The 20,317-nt window shown below is 40.6% G+C and overlaps 1 protein-coding gene across 1 annotated transcript; it reads left to right on the forward strand.

The window, feature by feature from the left end:
* The first annotated feature begins 123 nt into the window (after positions 1-123).
* zc3h12ab (zinc finger CCCH-type containing 12Ab) lies at positions 124-18,528 on the forward strand. The gene is made up of 6 exons (XM_051955659.1): positions 124-192; positions 3,025-3,501; positions 9,986-10,125; positions 11,398-11,632; positions 11,729-11,829; positions 17,159-18,528. Exons 2-6 carry the CDS (start codon positions 3,053-3,055, stop codon positions 18,061-18,063), a joined length of 1,830 nt encoding a protein of 609 aa, XP_051811619.1. The 5' UTR covers positions 124-192; positions 3,025-3,052; the 3' UTR covers positions 18,064-18,528.
* The last annotated feature ends 1,789 nt before the right edge of the window (positions 18,529-20,317 follow it).

The following is a 20,317-nucleotide window of genomic DNA, read 5'->3' on the forward strand; positions in this document are numbered from 1 at the left end:
GCTGTTTGCTTCCTGGTACGTCTCCGCCTCGGGTTCAGGTGTGTCGGTGGCGTCACCTCGGACCGGAATCCAACACGTGACTGCAATCTGGCGCTTCCCCGGCTCTGCTGAGTCAAGAAGAGGAAAATCCGACTTCCTCCATCAGTCAGACACGAAGAGACGCAGAGACCGGAGCGGAGGTTCAGCGCTCAGGTGAGTCTGGTTCTGTTCGGCTCCGTTCGGTTCTGTTCGGCTCCGTTCGGCTCTGGTCGGTTTGAGGCTGAAACTGTGAATCCAGAAAGCGAGGATTTGAGTTTCGCTGATGTTTCTGCAGCTCCAGACTTTCATGTTTCCTCTTTTTCGCCGATATCAACTCGCTTCTTTTAGTTTCTAAAAAACAAACCGGGGGGATTTTAAAGTTCAGCAGCAGAAAAACTTTATTTCCACGCAGAATTAAGTTTATTTTGCCGTTTATTCCCTGAAATGTGAGAATCAGCCGCTTTTCTCTGTTCTGTATCAGACTATGAAGTGTAGTTTTCTCTTATTTTCAGCCTTTTAACTGCAGGAAACAGCGATTAAAAGGGATTTTATGACATTTTATTGACATAAATTGGCTTATTTAATTATAAATAATGATTCTGTGTTGGACATTCTCATTTGTAACTGTGAAAATGATAGATAGTGGATAGAAATGTGACCCCAGCAACACATTTTAGCTGCCACAGTACAGTTTTTGTGATTTTCTGGAGCCTTTTTCACTTCTTTTACTAACTGGTTTCCTGTTAGTGATAAATTACCAGATGAATTCAGAGTTTCAGGATCATTTTACTGTGTCTTCCAGAAGCACCAGACTTTTCTAGTCAGTAACTTAAAGAGAAAATCTCTATTTATTAACATGTTTGTGTCATTTTTAAGCTAAACTTCCAACTCCAGGTTCTGTTCAGGCTCCTAATGTGAATATTTGCTGCTTTTCTTCATTTTATTTACCTCCTGCTACACAGAAAAGTCCTGCAGAAAATCCCAAAAACTGTGATTCTGCAGCTAAAATGTGCTGCTGGTGTCATTTCTATAGTTTAACCATTAAATCATCATCATGGATGCACTAATGTGGCAGCAGTGTTCAAATATTGGACCGAAAAACAGAACGAAACTCAAATAACTGCATTTTATTCTCATATAAAGTGAAGAAAAACAGCAAATATTCACACTAGGAGCCTGAACAGAAGCTGGAGTTGGAAGTCTTCGTTAAAAATGACCTAGAAATGTTAATAAATACAGATGTTCTCTTTACGTTATTGACTAGAAAAGTTGCAGAATGAAAAAGTCCAGTATTTCAGAGCAGGAACTTCAATTTAAAACATTACCAAAAGAGAAATAAATAACATGTTGGAGTGATTTCAACAGCAGCTTGAGTTTCAGACTCCTGATGTAAATATTTGCTGCTTTTACTCGCCTTACATGAGAATAAAATGCAGTTCTCTGCTGCTGGTGTCGCACTTTTGAGGCAAAAAACTGCAATTTATTCTCGTATAAAGTGAAGAAAAGCAGCAAATCTCCACATGAGAAGCCAGTGCTTTGTTTCTCCTCGTGCAGGTTTGCTGCTGTTCTTCACCTGAAATGATGATAAATCTGATTTAATTGAATTTTTATGTTTTTGACATTCTTTTAAAAGTAGAGAACTGAGAGGAGACATGAAGAAGCAGAACAGTCCCTCTGCTGCAGCTCTCATGTCTGGAAGGGACATAAAACCGGTTCTTTAACACTAAAACACTAAAATCATTGATCAATTAATCAATTAACAGGAAACCAGTTAGTAAAAGAAGTAAAGCCAACATTTAAAAATGCTCCTGTGATTCTGCAGCTACAATGTGCTGCTGGTGTCACATTTCTATCCACTGTCTGTCATTTTTACAGCTGCATAAATGAAAAATAAGTGAATTAATAACATGTTTAGGTCATTTTTAGCTGACATTCAAGCTCCTAATGTGAATATTTGCTGCTTTTCTTCACCTGCAGTGATGATAAATCTGATTTATTTGAGTTTTTAAGTGTTTTTGAGATGCTATATAGTGAACTTTTTACATTTGCTGAGCTCATCATACGTTTTTAAAAGCTGGAAGATAAACGTAGACGAGGAAAAAGTCCAACATTTCAGAGCAGGAACTTCAGTTTATGAAGTTATTAGAGGAGGAAGTGAAGAATTAAAGACATGTTTGTTTAATGGAAACTTCCAACTCTCGGCTTTGTTTTGGCTCCTTATCTGACAATTTGCTGTTTTTCTTCACTTTATATGACAATAAATTACAATTATTTGAGTTTTTTTCTACTTTTCAGCCAAATATTTGAACACTGCTGCCACATTAGTGCATCTATGATGATGATTTAATGGTTAAACTATAGAAATGTGACACCAGCAGCACATTTTAGCTGCAGAATCAGTTTTTATGATTTTCTGAAGCATTTTTAAATGTTGGTTTGCTACTTTTACCTCCTAGGTTTCTGTTAATTGATTCATCAGTAGATGAATGCGGTATAGGGGTTAAAGGACCTGTTTCTGTGTCCGGCTCTTGCAGACATGAGCTCTGCAGCGGACTGACTTTTCTGGTTCATGTCTCCTCTCAGTTCTCTGTTTGACAATAATGTCAAATATTTGCCTCAAAAACATGTAAAAACTCAAATCAGTTTTATCATCACTTCAGGTGAAGAAAAGCATCAAATCTCCACATGAGGAACTCCTAGTGTGAATATTTGCTGTTTTTCTTCACTTTATATGAGAATAAAATGCAGTTATTTGAGTTTCGTTCTGTTTTTCGGTCCAATATTTGAACACTGCTGCCACATTAGTGCATCCATGATGATGATTTAATGGTTAAACTATAGAAATGTGACACCAGCAGCACATTTTAGCTGCAGAATCACAGTTTTTGTGATTTTCTGAACCGTTGGTTTGCTACTTTTACCTCCTAAGTTTCTGTTAATTGATTAATTGATCGCTGATTGCAGTATTTCAGGCTTACAGAGTCGTTTTTTTTATGTCTCTTCCAGTCATGAGCTCTGCAGCTGCTGGGTGGAGATGAATGCAGATGTTGCTCCAGCTGTGCCGCCGTGGACTCGTACCCCTCTGAGCCGATCTGGCCCTCCTGCATGGGTTTTCTCTCCTCAGCTCCAGTCGTCCTGTGAAAAGATGTTTCCTGGAGACCCGGTCCAGGATCTGGACCCGGGGCTCCTGGAGGCCCAGCTGGACTTCTTCCACAAGCTGGGCTACTCCACGGCGCAGGTCCAGGCCGTGCAGCAGACGTTCGGCCCCAGCACCGACACCGACAAGGTCCTGGGGCAGCTGGTCCGGGTGGGGGCGGGCCGGGAGGAGCAGCCGGGCCCGGTCACCACGCTGTCGGTGCTGGTGTCCAGGGGGGACGGTCCGGCCAGAGCTCCGGCTCTGCTGCTGCCGGTCAGCGAGGACGGCGCCGAGGACGAGGACGCTCTGAGACCGGTGGTGATCGACGGCAGCAACGTGGCCATGAGGTGAGAACCAGCCGGAACCGGGTCAGCCAGGTCAGGAACAAAGAACAGAAATCACAGTTTAGAGCTTTAAATCAGAGGAGTCCATCTGATCCTAGTCCAGGTTCCACGTCCAGCCCAGTCTGATCTCCAGGAAAACCAGTAAAACCAGTAAAACCACAGCATAATAACCTGTAAATAACCACAACTCCTAATGGTTCCTTTGTTTTACTGCACAAATGTTCACATTTAAGGAATTATCTTTTTACTAAATATCATGAACAACCTGAAATTTATGGAGAAAAATAAATTCAGTTTCATCAACATTCATCCTCAGTTTATCATTTCCACATTACAACTTCCAGATCACAGAGTGTCTACAAAGGAACACAACATTTAGTCACCTGGAGCTGAACCATGGAGGATTTACTGGAGGATCACAACCACAGAAGAAGACAAAAAAAGTCACAAAACAACAACAAGACAAAATATTACAAAAATGAGACACAAAATGACAAAAATGAGGCAAATGTCACAAAACAAAACAAAAAAGAGACAAAAAAATTAGACCAAAAAGTTACAAAATGACAAAAACAAGCCAAAAAAATGATAAAAGCAAGAAAAAACCAACAAAAAATGGACAAACAACATAAATGAGACAAAAAAAACACACAAAACAACCAAAATGAGAAACAGAACAACAAAAACATGAGACGAATGACAAAAAAGAGGACAAAATATTACAAAATGAGACACAAAGTTACAAAGGAACAAAAAAAATGGACAGACGAAACAAAAAAGATACAAAACGACAACAATGTTACACAAAACAATAAAGCGAAAAACAAAATGACAAAATAAGACAAAACACGCAAACAAGACAAAAAGGAAACGGAAAACGACAAAAACAAGAAAAAGAACAACAAAAACATGAGACAAATGACAAAAATCAGACAAAAAAACAACAAAACCGAGACAAAATATTACAAAAATGAGACCCAAAAGTGAGACAAATGACAAAAAACGATGAATAATACAGAACGGAAAATGACAAAAACAGAAGAATAAAAGTGAGAAACGGAATGACAAAAGTTACAAAGCAACAAAAAATGGGCAAACAAGACAAGAAATGGTAAATGAAGCCAAACAAAATGACAGAATACACAAGGGAGACAAAAAGGAAACACAATACGACAAAAATGAGAAACAAAACCACGAGACAAACGGTGAAAGTTAGAAAATAAGAAGACAAAATAATCCAAAAATGAGACACAAAATGACAAAAATGAGACAAAAGTTAGAAAGCAATTAAAAAATGAGACAAACAGCAAAACTCAGATATAAGAAAAAAGTAAAAACAAGACCAAATAAGACAAGAATTTTATCAATTAATCAAAATTCAAGTGTGAAAGAATCCAGATCAGCTGATTCTTGTGGTTTTTTTCTGACTTTATTCAGTATTTATACCAGTTGAAGTCGTCTTTTCAAGCATAAATGATGAAATTTCACTGGTTAAGACTCAAAACATACACTTGAGCGGATTTTTTTTTTTCTGTTTTCTACAGTTCAGAGCTGCACTGGTTCATCAGTTCATCAAAATTAGATCATCTAATCATGTCTTTTAAACAGTAATCTCACAGAATGAGCTGCTTTTCTGAGTTTTGTGTGATTTTAATCTGGAATTATTTCAGGTAAAAGTTCCAGAATGAAAGATGAGCTGGTTTCATCAGTTTGATGTGAGTTTAAATGTCAAACAAATGCCTTTGTTGTCATTGTACCGGCTAAAATGAGATTAGGATACCAGTTCCCATTTGGTGTCAAAGCAAAAAAACAGCAATAAACGGTAACAATTTAAAAAAGAACAATAAATATATGTACACAAGGGCATACATGCGATAGCAGCACGAGTCTTTAGGTGCTGAAGGAATGTGAGTGTCAAAGGCTGTTCGGTGGTCGATGTGTTTGTGTGGATGGGGGGGGGTGAACAGGTTCGATTGGCTCTGGGATTGTTGACTGCAGTGATAGCTCTTGGGAAGAAGCTATTTGTGAGTCTGCTTGTTCTGGTTTTGTGTGACCTGTTCTACACGTCAGAGCTGCAACAATCAATATTTCATCACATAAGTCATTTTTCAGGTAAAACTTCCAAACATTTGCAGCCTCAGCATCATAAATGTGATATTTTTCTGTGTTCTAGATGACAGATGTTTGGGCTCTGGACTGTTGTTCAGACTAAATTTAGACCTGGACTTTGTATTTTTACTGATATATCCTAGAAAAAAGCAACAATCTGCAGATTAGCCAACACTTTTGAGGTGTTGTCCTCATAAAAGCTGGAGGACTGATGGATAAATGATTTGATTGGCCTTAATGAAGGGTAGAAAGCAGCTTTAGAGGCCTGAAGTGTGCTGATGTTCACCTCAGCTCACCGCTCAGACGCTTCCTCCTCACTGAGCTGGAGGCGGTGAAAAAATCTTCTAATCGTAGTTTGTATCTGAAGTTTGAACACAAATCATTTTAACTGAATGATATGTTGTCAGAAACATCCACTGCTGCTGGTAGAAACACGCTGAGCAGCGCTGTGTGTTTTTACAGCCTCCATGTCCAAACTAAGAACTTTTTTTTTTTTTTTTGGCCTAAAAACAAATCAATCCTCGCTTAATCCGCCCGGTTTGTTTGATTTGACTCCTTGTGACTTCTGTCTTTTCCTGAAACTTAAGTTCTAGGTGAAGGGTTTCAGTTTAGACACACTTTAGGAGATTCAAACGTGTCTGCAGACCACCATATCAAGAAATGTTAAAAATGTTGTAGCAGGGTCATTCCATATCATTTCAACCAGTGGTCCCACCTGACCCTCTCAGATTTTGCTAAGTTTTTACATACATTTAGTACATTATATTTGATGGAAAATCCTAAATTTGAATGCTTTATTGTCATTAGTTTCAAAGTTATGGCCATTTGAAGTAGGTAGGGGGTACCCTATTATTGCAGCCAAAAGTAAGACTTGAAATTTTCGACCATTTTCAGACTTCTATAACTTCTAAACAGCAAAAGGTAGAGATCTGAAATTTTCAGAATCATTTCACAGTGACCTATAGTCCTCAGAAATGTGAAAATATTTACTTTATATTTATAATTGCATGTTACAGAGAATGACAAAGTTGCGATTTTATCCATCACAAACTTCTAAACTGCTACATTTGGCCACCCATTACACAAAAACTAATCATCATATCCATTAGAGATTTTATGTGGTATAATGTGGCTATCTAAGGATTGGATCTGTGTAAAATGAAAGTGCTATGGTATGTAATGCATGAAATATGAACAGCTAAAAATCAAAAATATCTGTCCGACCTTCAGATTCAAAGGTCAGTATCAGCATGTGGGATAGGTGGAATCAAAAAATAGAAGAGATCATGTGAAATTACAGGAATCTCCCTAAATTTTGACACCAAGCACAACTTGCTTTTATAAACCCTTCTATGTTTGATGTTCAAGCGCTTTGAGCGGAGCGTCGCAGTGGGATTACTGCTGTGATAACGGCCTCCAGATTCCTCCTCTCCAAAGTGAAATCTATTTGAAGTGTTGCCGTTTTACACAGTTTAGATAGATAGATAGATAGATACTTTATTAATCTCCAAAGAGAAATTCACAATACCAACAGCATGAAAGGCAGAGAACATGAGAGCATCTAAGTTACAAATAAGACTATAAAAAAATATATAAACATCTCAGAAGGTGCTTGACTTGTTGACATAACTGGATTTCTAGGAAGAATTAAAAATGTTGCAGGAGCATTAGGAGCAGAGTGTTACTGCACCAGGTGAAAACTTTGGCAGTGATGACCATGAATGATGGATAGATTTGGATGAATCATTTTTGTGACAGAGCTCATCATAGATTACGACACATGCTGTGTTTTTAGTCCACGTTGGGACGGGAACACTCCTCCAGCTTTAGCTAACCAGGTTTCAGGGTTTGGAGGTAAACAGGAGCTGCTGTTGTCCGATTTCTACCTTCTTACACTCTTGAAATCCTCAAACCCGGCCGTGCACGCTCGGTTTGAGGACCAGAGGAAAGTTAAATGACGGGATGATCTGAGCAGAGCGAACACTCCTCTCCTCCCAGCCCACAGGTTGAGGCACGTCGTAAACCGGCGTCTTCAGTATGCAAATCAGACAGCACTTATCCAAGGCCCTTTTGTTTCATTGAAGGCTGCTGACAGACAGAAAACCTGCAGGAACAGGCCTGACAGCATTTCACAGCCGGCTGCTGTTGACTTTAGATCTGAGGACTCCGATCGCTGACAGCAGTTTGTAGAATAAATCCAGCGAGACGCCGTGTGGATCTGTGATTAAGCTTCTGTTTGGCTGATCTGGTCGTCGCTGGTGCAGAACTACAGATGGTAAAGTCATGAAGGGTTTCTAAACAAACACTGAAACAGCAAACCGATGATGGATTTATCTCCAAACTCTGAGTCACAATCCAAACCGTTTAAAGAGAAACTGAGATATATTCCATAGTCGGATTCTGATGCTTTGATTTCTTCAGATTTTTCTGTTCCTGATTCTTATTTATTATTTCTGTGCAGCTTCTTTCACAGTTTCATAATTTTTGAAGGAAAAATGTCTGAAACTCATTCAGTTCTTTCAAAAAAAAGTGAAAATGCCTTAAAACCGGTCAGAACATGAGCTGACATGTTTAAATGTCTGCTTTTACTCTGAGATGTTCAGTTTAAAGGTCAGAGGAACTTTATTCCCCACTATTCCTTGAAAAATGTACTTTTTTTTTGGTCAGTTTTCAGATTTTAGTTCAATAAATAATTCCAGTTCTGCTAAAAACACGGCGGTTAAAACCTCCCAGTGACCACAACTTGGTTTGACTTCATAATTCTGGCAGGAGGGACTAGAAAACCTTTCATTACTTGTTTTATCTCTATAAAATGTCAAAAATCTAATGAAAAAGACTTAAAAACATGCAAAAATACAATCTGACATGTTTAAATGTTTGGTTTTTAACTCAAATAAACTGATTTTTAACCACTTCTTCTTGAAAATTGTTTATTTTGTGTCAGTTTTCTCTCATTTATCCAATCAATAATTTCAACTGTGCCTTCAAAAGTTCACAGTAAAACCTCACAATGGCTGAGGAGGAACTAGAAAACATTGAATGGCTTGTTATATCTCCATCAAATATCACTAAAACAAGTGAAAATACCTGAACAAAAACAAGAAAAACCATTTTCAGGTATTTTCACATGTTTTTTTCAGTCTTGAACACACAGATATTCAGTTTAAAATCAAAGAAACTGATTATTTTTTGCTTGAAAACCTCTCTATAAATGTTAAAAAACAGTGAACGTTCCCTTTAAATCTGCCACAGCATGTGCCTACATGTTTTAATATCCTGTTTTACACATTAAAACTGATTTTTTTTTTTTTTTTTCATTTAAATTTTCTGTTTTGTGTCACCATTTTCTTATTAAGTCTATGAATACTTACACCTTGGGTTCTGGAAACAGTGACTTCCTGTCTGGGCAGGAAGTAGTTCAGTCTTTCTCAGAAAAACCTCTTAGTGACCACAGCTTTGGTTTCACTGAATAATTATGACAGGAGGGACTAGAAAACCTTTCATTACTTGTTTTATCTCAATAAAATGTTTTAAAAAGGTGAAAATAGCTTTAAAAACTGCCCAGAACATGAGCCCACATGTTTAAATGTCTGGTTTTATCGTCTGAAAAACACAGATATCCAGTTTAAAATCAAAGAAACTGCCTCTTTATTCACATTTGCTTCAAATCTTTGTCTCTTATTAAGTTGAGGAATTCGATTCTTCCTCTAAAAGGTGAATATTTCCTGCTCCTGTGATCATAAATGTTTCAGTTCTGAACTGTTGGCGTCAACAGATCCAACGGTTTGAATATCAAAGATCCAGAGGAGCTGAAGGCTTCACCACGGCGTCATTCATTTTTAATATGGGAACAATCTGAAACCAAACAAACAGTCGGCGACTTAACAGGGAACCGGTGTGTTGAGGTATTAACTCTCACAACCACAAAACCCAGCTGAGGGTCATGTTATGTAAAATACTGGCAGAATACCAGCGTTTATCAGCATCATGGAGTGATTCCTGTTTGGACTGGTTCATTTAAAAATTCTCTGATCAGATTCTGATACTGTGCTCTCTGAGGGATTTTCTAGTTAGTTATAGCCATTAATCTACTAGTTTAGGGTTATTTTATGAGCAAAACTATACAAGAAACCCAACAAACAACGAATTGTCTGCATCCACTCTGAGCAAATTTCACTGTTATTCGTATTTCATGTTTATTTTTGTTTTTCATAAAGCAGAGAAAACATTTTTTCCATTCTCTTTCCTTCTAGTCATGGTTGTTCTGGACTTTAGATTGCGAAGCCTCCAAAAAACCAGCCACAGAGCTGCGATCAGAGCACTGGAGAGTCTTCATGTGGACGTTTCCTCACCTCTACCTCCTGCTTTGTTCTTTCAGTCACGGGAACAAGGAAGTCTTCTCCTGTCTGGGGATCCAGCTGGCCGTCAACTTCTTCCTGGACCGAGGCCACGCCGACATCACCGTGTTCGTCCCGTCATGGAGGAAGGAGCAGCCGCGACCCGACGTCCCCATCACAGGTAGCACAACCTGTTCTACTTCCTGTCCAAACAGGAAGTCACTGTTTTCAGAAGCCAAGGTGTCGTCACTGGGAGCAAAAATGGAATTATTCATTGACGAAATAGAAGAAAGGTGGCACAAAATAGAAAATCAGCTTTAATGTGTAAAACGAGACACTAAAATATGTCAGCAGGGTTAGTGTGGCAGATTTAAAGGAGCTATTGACAGTTTGTGATCAAGCTCCATGTAACAAGCAGGATGTTTGACCTGATTAAAATGATGAGTTTAGCTCTAAAAGGGGAAAAACACCTCTTAGGTTTGGTTGTTTTCAAAATGCAAAATAAAGATCTTAATCTGCCGCCTGTGCAGCTACAATGCAGAAGATAAACCTGCGGGGGTTTCCAGTTCACCAAAAGATAATCATTTCAGCACGCTAGTCGCCTACATCCGAACTCCTGCATGCTGCTATGTGTTCAGCAGCAGTTTGTTGGTGCAGATAAAGAGCTGTGACGCAGAATGTCCTTTTAATAATCAACCAGGTTAAATCTGTCTGCTGGGAAAACCCCAGAATAAAACACAATCACAGCAGGATTTATTTAAAGCAGCTGGAATTGATGTTTCCTTGATAGTGATGGATACAATGATGATGTGATGGTTGATTGATGTTAATGAGCCTGAAGAGAAGCAGATTTATCATCAGTTTCAGCTCGTTTTCAGCTTCTACAACTCAAGTGTTTACATTCACCTTCACTGCTCTCATAGCCTCAATATTGGCCTCAGCATGACACTTATTAAAAACTGAAAGCTCTAAAAAACACGAACCACAACTAATGTTCACCACCAAACACAGTTGGAGGCAAACTAGTGAACACAGTGAAACATCTAGACCTCTATGAGCACCTGGACCTCTATGAGCACCTGGACCTCTATGAACATCTAGACCTCTATGGACACCAACACCTAGACCTCTATGGACACCAACACCTAGACCGCTATGACCACCTAGACCGCTATGACCACCTAGACCTCGATGAACACCTAGACCTCTATGAACACCATTTTCTGTTTCTTACCAATGAGTCCATATCTAAATTTAGCTTAAACATGTAAAAACTGGAACCTTGTCTGGTCAGACTTTTGGTAAAATGTGCACCAAAGACTATTTTAGTAAAAATATGGATCCACCCATCTATATACAGTAACAGGAACTTTATGGAGACACTATACTACCTTTGTTCAACACCGTTATCTGAAACACTACCTGACCCTCTACTGATTTTTATATTTTGCAGATCAGCACATCCTGCTGGAGCTGGAGAAGAAGAAGATTCTGGTTTTCACACCGTCGCGACGCTGCGCAGGAAAACGTGTTGTCTGCAACGACGACTGCTTCATCGTGAAACACGCCTTCGAGTCGGACGGCGTCATCGTGTCCAATGACATGTATCGAGACCTGCAGGGAACCAAGCCAGAGTGGAAGCGCTTCATCGAGGAGAGGCTGCTCATGTACTCCTTCGTCAACAACAAGTCAGTTCTGCCTTCCTGCTTCCATCCTAAAGGAACGTTAAATGACTCGGAGGAGGTGTGAGGTTGTAAAGTTGTGTTTGTTTGAACCTGATGCAGGTTTATGCCTCCTGACGATCCTCTGGGCCGACATGGACCGACCCTGGAGAACTTTCTGAGGAGGTTTCCAAAGACTCAGAAAAAACAGCAGTGTCCTTATGGTGAGAGAACTTTATTCACTAGAAAAGCACTCAGAGATCAGTCCTCCTCCAAGGCTGCTCATTCCCCCATATGTCAGAAATGCAGCATTTGTTTATTAGTTATTGATGATCAGAAATCACAGCAACATAGAATGTGTCCATTTAATACAGATGTACCCACAAACACAATGACGTTCCTCTGAGTACAGGCGTGTGTTCTGCATGTGTACGTGATGTACGGATAACGGCTCATGTGACCTAAATACACTACTGGTCCAAAGTTTGCGATCACCCTGACAATTCTATGTTTTCCATGAGACATGGCTTCAAATCTGTCCACACTGACTCAGCGTTTGTCTAAAATGATAATAACTTGTCTGAAACATCTCAAAAATAGTCCAAAAGAACTTAAAACCTGTCCAGGTTGTCTAAAATGACTCCAGTGTTGTCCTAAAGGATTCAATACCTGTCAAAAATGACTAAAATATTTTCAAACTGTCTCAGAAATGGTCGAAAATCACTTAGAATTTCTCCCAAATAACTTGAAACTTGTGTAAATTGATTAAAAACTCATCCAGAATTACTCAGTTTGTCCAAAATGACAAAAACTGATCCAAACTCACTAGAAAAGGGGCAACAAGTGTCCAATCTGACTCTGAACTGGTCCAAAAATACCTTGAAACTTCTCCAAATTGGCTCAAAAATCGTCCAAAATGCTTGACAACACACTACTGTTCAAAGGTTTGGGTTCATCCAGACAATTCCATGTTCTCCATGAAAACTCCCACTTTTATCCATGTGCTAACATAACTGAACAAGGGTTTTCTAATCATCAATGAGCCTTTCAGCACCATTAGCTAACACAATGTAGCATTAGAACACAGGAGTGATGGTTGATGGAAATGTTCCTCTGTACCCCTATGGAGATATTCCATTAAAAATCAGACGTTTACAGCTACAACAGTCATTTACCACATTATCAATGTCTACACTGGATTTCTCATTTATTTAATGCTATCTTCATTGGAAGAAACTGTTTTTATTTCAACAATAAGGACATTTCTAAGTGATCTCAATCTTTGAACGGTAGTCTAATTTCTGCCTGTTTTTGTGTAAACACTGCCTGCAGCTCTGCCGAATAGTTTCTGAATTTTCATCATCGAGTGCTGGTCACAGCTGAGTCATTAACGGCTTCATGGTTGCACCAAGATGTGCAGAATTTTTATTTTTTACAGAATCTGATTGTTGTTCACAGCTTGTTTTTGTTTATGTAGAATAACGTGGAAGTGAAATGAGAACTTCAAGGACAAATTAGAAAGTTAAAAACCTGATGATTCATGCAGTTTTTTTAAGTTTCTGATAAAGATGCTGTCATGTTTCAGGTTTATTTGATATTTTAAACACACCTTTCAAACTTGCCGACGGCTTCGACAAGAACATGAAGTCTGCTGCGTTAATTATCACAATTTGCGGTTTCAAATCAGATTTTCAGTTGGTTTTCCAGGAAGTGTTTTTCTTCTCTGAGCTGTGCACCAGAAAACACCGTCAGTATGTCTTCAGGACACCTTCCAGTGAATTACAGCCCCACCCTGTAGCTGGCTGTGAAACCATAAACGGTGTGGCGTGCCAAAACAGAACAAACATTTAACACCCACACGGTGGTTTGTGAGAAAGTTGTGTGTCTCATTTGGATACTGCCAGGAGATTTCTATACTTGAAGAAAGCGCTCATGTAGTAACAGAATTCACGTCCTTAACAGCCAGGCAGAAACCTTCCAGCTTTACTAGATGGATTAGAGACACCAGGCATTTCTGACAGATGAAATCTTGAAAAACTTTGTGGCAGAAATAACAGCACTATAGAATGTGTCAATTTAATTTAATGTAGCCGCAAGGGGACACAAGCCAGTGTCTTATTGTGCCGGTCTCAAGCCCTGATAAATACAGAGGGTTGTGTCAGGAAGGGCATCCGACATAAAACTTTGGCCAAATCAAACATGCGAATTAAATGCATGACTTCCACACCGGATCGGTCGAGGCCCGGGTTAACAACGACCGCCATCGGTGCTGTCGACCTACAGGGTGCCGGTGGAAAATGGACGACTGTTGGTCGAAGAAGGAGGGGAGGAAGGTGTGTTCATAGGAAGAGAGAGAAGAGGAACACCAAGAGTCTAGGACTGAGAGTTGGGACTTTGAATATTGGAACTATGACAGGAAAAGGTAGAGAGCTGGTTGACATGATGCAGAGGAGGAAGGTGGACATACTGTGTGTCCAGGAGACCAGGTGGAAAGGTAGTAAAGCTAGAAGTTTAGGAGCAGAGTTCATGTTGTTCTATCATGGTGTAGATAGGAAGAGAAATGGAGTAGGAGTTATCTTGAAGGAGGAGTTTGTTAGGAATGTCCTGGAGGTAAAAAGAGTGTCAGATCGAGTGATGAGCCTGAAGCTAGAAATCGAAGGTGTGATGTTCAATGTTGTTAGTGGGTATGCTCCACAGGTAGGATGTGAGCTGGAGGAGAAGCAGAAATTCTGGTTGGACCTTGATGAAGTGATGCAGAGCATCCCTAGAAGTGAGAGAGTTGTCATTGGTGCAGACTTCAATGGACATGTTGGTGCAGGAAACAGAGATGATGAGGAGGTCATGGGCAGGTTTGGTATCCAGGAGAGGAACGCAGAAGGACAGATGGTGGTTGACTTTGCAAAAAGGATGGAAATGGCTGTAGTGAATACTTTCTTCCAGAAGAGGCAGGAACATAGGGTGACCTATAAGAGTGGAGGTAGGAGCACACAGGTAGACTACATCTTGTGTAGACGGTGTAATCTGAAGGAGATCAGTGACTGCAAAGTAGTGGTAGGTGAGAGTGTAGCCAGACAGCATAGGATGGTGGTGTGTAGGATGACCCTGGTGGTGAAGAAGATGAAGAGGGCAAAGGCAGAGCAGAGGACCAAATGGTGGAAGCTGAAAAAGGAAGAGTGATGTATGACTTTCAGGAAAGAGTTGAGGCAGGCTTTGGATGGTCAGGAGGTGCTTCCAGATGACTGGACAACTACAGCAAATGTGATCAGGGAGACAGGTCGGAGAGTACTTGGTGCGTCATCTGGAAGGAAAGGAGATAAGGAGACTTGGTGGTGGAATGAGGAGGTGCAGGAGTGGATCCAGAGAAAGAGGTTAGCTAAGAAGAAGTGGGACACTGAGAGGACTGAAGAGTAGACAGGAGTACAAGGAGATGCAGCGTACGGTGAAAGTAGAGGTGGCAAAGGCCAAACAAGGGGCTTATGATGACTTGTATGCTAGGTTGGACAGTAAGGAGGGAGAGACTGATCTGTACAGGTTGGCAAGGCAGAGAGACAGAGATGGGAAGGACATGCAGCAGGTTAGGGTGATAAAGGATAAGGATGGAAGTGTGTTGACAGGTGCCAATAGTGTGATGGGAAGATGGAAAGAGTACTTTGAAGAGTTGATGAATGAGAAAACGAAGAGTAGAAGAGGTGACTGTTGTGGACCAGGAAGTAGCAAAGATTAGTAAGGATGAAGTGAGGAGGGCATTGAAGAGGATGAAGAGTGGAAAGGCACTTGGTCCTGATGATATACCTGTGGAGGTATGGAAGTGTCTCGGAGAGGTAGCAGTAGAGTTTCTGACTGGGTTGTTCAACAGGATCTTAGATAGTGAGAAGATGCCCGAGGAATGGAGGAGAAGTGTGCTGGTGCCCATCTTTAAGAACAAGGGAGATGTGCAGAGTTGTGGCAACTACAGAGGAATAAAGCTGATGAGCCACACGATGAAGCTATGGGAAAGAGTAGCTGAAGCTAGACTAAGGGCAGAGGTGAACATCTGTGAGCAGCAGTATGGTTTCATGCCAAGAAAGAGTACAACAGATGCAATATTTGCTTTGAGGATGTTGATAGAGAAGTACAGAGAAGGTCAGAAGGAGCTGCATTGTGTCTTTGTAGATCTGGAGAAAGCTTCTGACAGGGTGCCCAGAGAGGAACTGTGGTTTTGTATGAGGAAGTCTGGAGTGGCAGAGAAGTATGTTAGAGTGGTGCAGGACATGTATGAGGACTGTAAGACAGTGGTGAGGTGTGCTGTAGGAGTGACAGAGGAGTTCAAGGTGGAGGTGGGAGTACATCAGGGATCAGCTCTGAGCCCCTTCTTGTTTGCTATGGTGATGGACAGGATGACAGACGAGGATGCAGCAGACAGGGTTAGATGGAGGCAATTGATTCGCTGTGGTGACCCCTGAAGGGAAAAGCCGAAAGGAAAGAAGAAGAAGAAGAATGTGTCCATTTAATACAGATGAACCCACAAACTAAATGACCTTACTCTGAGTACAGGCGTGTGTTCTGCATGTGTACGTGATGTACGGATACCGGATCACGTGACCTAAATATGTAGCAGGAACTGATGGGACTCAGAAACACCCCCACAGTTTAATCAGTTGTTCCTTGGATCATTTCTGATGGATAAGTCCTGATAAGTCCTCAGAGGTGGATTTGTAGTAGGATCACAATCAGCTGATGTAGTGTTCACTGGTTGTCATGGTTACAGTGGCACCGTGCTGCTGTCTGGCAATGATACAGAAATCTTTAACTAATCCATGGATCCAGACTATGAGCTGCATCACTGCCAGAATCTGATCACTTTGTCCTTGTGTCATTTCTGAGCTTCACTGAAAATTTCATCCCAATCTGTTCATCTGTTTTTGAGTGATGTGAGACCTGATCATCACATGACTCATGAGTAAAAATAAGAATTTTAGAGGAAAGAAGACTGAAGGTTGTGTAGAGAAACAACAGGATTGTTCAACTGGACGTCTGTCGAAGGTTCTTGAAGACGTTCCACCTCTCATCCAAAATGAGAGATGGAACCTGCAAGAGAAGTCCACTGGTCCTTGTGTCATTGATGCTTACCTGACTTGCTTCAGAATTCTGTTCCTATGCCGCAATGTAACTTAATTTTTGCCCTAAGTCGGACCTCGCCTACTGTGACGTATGTGGCATACAACCAACGGATGCAAACAAAGCCGTCTTCCTTGTATAGCACCGTGTGACAACGTATTCATCTGCTTCGCTCGCTAACTAGTTTCCACGCAAATGGTTTTAACGTCGCAGACGCCATACAGCAGAATGATGGAACAAGACTTTCTGAATAAATTTATAGGAGATGGCAACATAACCATGACACAGACCTGCTGTACTGTAACCAAAATACTTTTTTTGTGTTTTCGTACCTGCAACGTGTCGCACAAACAAAGTGAATCCTAGTGAAGTTAACAGAAAACTCAATAAAAACTGTTAAAAAATAAAACCAGAAAGTGCTGCTGTGATAAAACGTTCTGTTCTGTTCTGTTCCAGGGAAGAAATGTACGTACGGCATCAAGTGTAAGTTCCACCATCCCGAACGAGTCAAACAGTCCAACCGCACGTTGGCCGACGAGCTCCGGGAGAACGCCAAGAACCCGTCCCCGGCCCAGAAACCAGGTCCGGCTCGCAGCAGTCCGGTCCCCGGCCAGAGCCTGCTGCAGGTGGAGGACATGGCCCGCAAGCTGAGTCTGGGACCCGACAGCAGCTCCCTGAAGAAGGACCAGAAGAACAAGCACCAGTCCAAGTCAGGTCACCGCCAAAGCAAGAGGGTGTCGACCCGGAAAGAGAAGGCGAACCCTCAGGGCGACTCGGTCCGACTTGGAGGCTCCCAGGAGCAGCTGGACTCGGGCCTGGGCTCCATCGACAGCCAGCCGGTGGAGGGCCTGTGGGCGTACGGCGCTCAGCAGAACCTCCGGCAGCCGTTCTGTCCTCCGAGAAGCTCCTCCTGCAGCTGCTGCTCCCAGAACCATCCCTCTCATGGCGCCTTCCAGCACCACAGCGTCGGACCGCTGGGTTGCCACAGTGCCGATATGCTGCCCTTCGGCCCGCCGCCCTACGGTTACCGCGGATACCCGGTCAGCGTCCCCGCCTACAGCCAGCCGGCCGACTTCCAGCACAGCAGAACCCACCAGCAGCAGCCGTTCTGGTCCGACCCGTTCGCCGCCCATCCTCCGGTCCGCCCCTCGCCCTGGGATCCTCCTCCTCCTCCTCCATCATCATCGTCGAGGAAACAGCCGAGCAGCGAGGAGCGGGAAGTCGTCCGGAAGAAGCTCCTGGCCATCTTCAGCGCCCAGCTGGTGGATGCTGCCATGGACATGTTCCCTCAGATGATGGATCCGCAGAAGCTGGTGGCTGAGATCCTCATGTTGCAGAGTCAGAACCGCTCGCTGAGATGAGCCGGTCCGAACCTCGTCTTTCAGTGCAAAGACTGGAGCTAAACATGAGTTTGTGTGTTCGTGTATCGTGGTATCCACTTTGCTATGAACTTCTGTGGCGTCGCCTCGGTGAGATGTTCAGCACGAGGCAGTTACTGTTGATGCAAATTGTATCTTTATTTAAAAATGTAAAGGGAAAACTGGGCTTTTATGTGACTTAATCCAGTCGGTATCCCCTTTATTAGGTATACCATCAGCTCAGTTTCTCTTCAGGCTGAGACGTTTGAAGTAATTTCTGTAACAAATTTCCACCAAAACGTGTTGGACTGCACTGAGGTGTACCTAATAAAAAGGCCTCTGGTATGGTGCAGATGAGGTGAATTCTGAATGTAAATACGTCTGTTTGTGTCATATTGGCACTGAGGACCATTCATGCTTTGGTTTGGGGAGCAATTCGCTAAATAAAATATAATCCTAATAAATAAAAGTCACTGTTTTTTTTTTTTTGGCACCAAAGTGATTTACATTAAAAAACTAAAATGAAAAGATTTCTGAAGGAATCTTGAGTGTGTGAGTTTGAGGGTTAATATTTCCCGCTTGAATTAAACAAGGTAGAATTTATATAGGTACATTTTATTTTGAAAAGCCAACTGTTTCACAAAGCTTTTAACATCCCTGAGCTTTTACTTTGCATCAGTCAGCCAATCAGCAGTGAATCAGGCCCTGGAACAAACCATCACAGATCAAAAACTCTACGTCGTATTTAAACGATTCTTTCAGCGTGTGAAGCAGAATCTTCTTCTGAACGTTCTGAAGGAACTATGTTGATTAAAACCATGATCCCACAATTACAGAGACATGAATGAAAAAAATAAAACCCAAAAATCTGAATTTAAATGTGATTTGAACTATCAGGGCTAAAATACTGTTATTTATAGTGGGATTCAGGATTTTACATTTCAGGGATTCAAACTCTAACATTTCACAGAAAATCTAACCTTAGAGGGATTATGACCACAAAGAACTCCAGTCCCTCTGAAGGCTGCTGGTGTCTTTTCTCTGCTTGGGTTAACTCTTTTATCTGCATTTTCTGCATTATTTTTTAATCACCAATTCTGTTTGTGTTTTAACACATTTCTTTAACTGAATTTGCCATTTCATCTGTTTTAGGCTGAAATGGCTTTTTGCTGCATTTGGGGTTCATTCCTTCACATTTATGCTTAAAAGTTTTGTACAAAGAAGGTAAAGGAGGTTTGAATGTCATTATTCTGTGGTCATTTTAGTCTAGAAAACAGTTTTTGCTTACACAGATGTATAGAGATAAAATTACTATCATTTAAAGGTACTGCCTCGACACGTTGAGGAATTTTAATCGGCATTTATTTTACTATTTACTGACATTTTTTTGGACATAAATTAAGCAGATTTATTCATAAAAGAATCATCTCTTTTTGGGTGTACTGGAAAAATGCTTCTCTCAAAACAAGACAAAAACTTATTTCAAAGAACTTTTACTTTGAAATAAGTGAAAAAAATCTGATGATAGAACAAGTGAAAAATGTCCTGGTGAGATTTCTGGAAATAAGATCTGATATTTAGAATACTGAGATCTTAAAATTAGCTGAAATTTTATTTTAAGTTCTATTTTACCAGGATTGTCAAGCTTAGGTGTTTCAAAAAAAGCCAGACATACTTAAAAAAAAGCAGTTTTTCACTCAAAAATAGATTTTTGTTATCATGTAACTTCCTAATTTAAGATGTTTTAACCCTCCTGTTGTCCTCATTTATGGGCACCAAAAAATATTGTTTCCTTGTCTGAAAAAAAAATCCCAAAAATTTGCAAAAAAAAAATCCAAAATTTCTGAAAATTTGCAAAACCTTCAGGGAAAAAAATCCAATAACTCCCTAAAAGTTTCCCTTAAAATTTTTTTTAAAGAAATTCTCCCAAATTTGGCAAGAAAATTTTGTATGTAAATATTTTCAAAAAATGAGTGTCTAAAGTGATTACATAAATATCAGTAAAACTTCTAATACGGTGTTTTCTTTAAGAACATTCACATAAAAATCAACTAAAATCCTGTGAAATTATCTGGATTTTAGTTAATTTTTATGTGAATGTTCTTAAAGAAACATTTTTAAGTTTTCTTTTTTTTTCCACCAAAAAAATGTTCAAAAATTTCCCAAAAATGTAGAAAATGTGGACATCAGATGTTTCACTGTGAAAATATATTATTTTTCTTCATTTTCAAACTTCAAACGGGTCACTATGACCCGC

The sequence above is a fragment of the Acanthochromis polyacanthus genome, chromosome 11 (genome assembly GCF_021347895.1).
Source record: "Acanthochromis polyacanthus isolate Apoly-LR-REF ecotype Palm Island chromosome 11, KAUST_Apoly_ChrSc, whole genome shotgun sequence".
NCBI lineage: Eukaryota > Metazoa > Chordata > Actinopteri > Pomacentridae > Acanthochromis > Acanthochromis polyacanthus.

What these genes read in the sequence shown, in the direction of transcription:
- zc3h12ab (XM_051955659.1), top strand. Translation starts at nt 3,053, where the DNA reads ATGAATGCAGATGTTGCTCCAGCTGTGCCGCCGTGGACTCGTACCCCT. An exon ending in GGCAGCAACGTGGCCATGAG is followed by an intron (nt 3,502 to 9,985) that starts GTGAGAACCAGC and finishes TTGTTCTTTCAG; the next exon opens with TCACGGGAACAAGGAAGTCT. An exon ending in AAAACAGCAGTGTCCTTATG is followed by an intron (nt 11,830 to 17,158) that starts GTGAGAGAACTT and finishes GTTCTGTTCCAG; the next exon opens with GGAAGAAATGTACGTACGGC.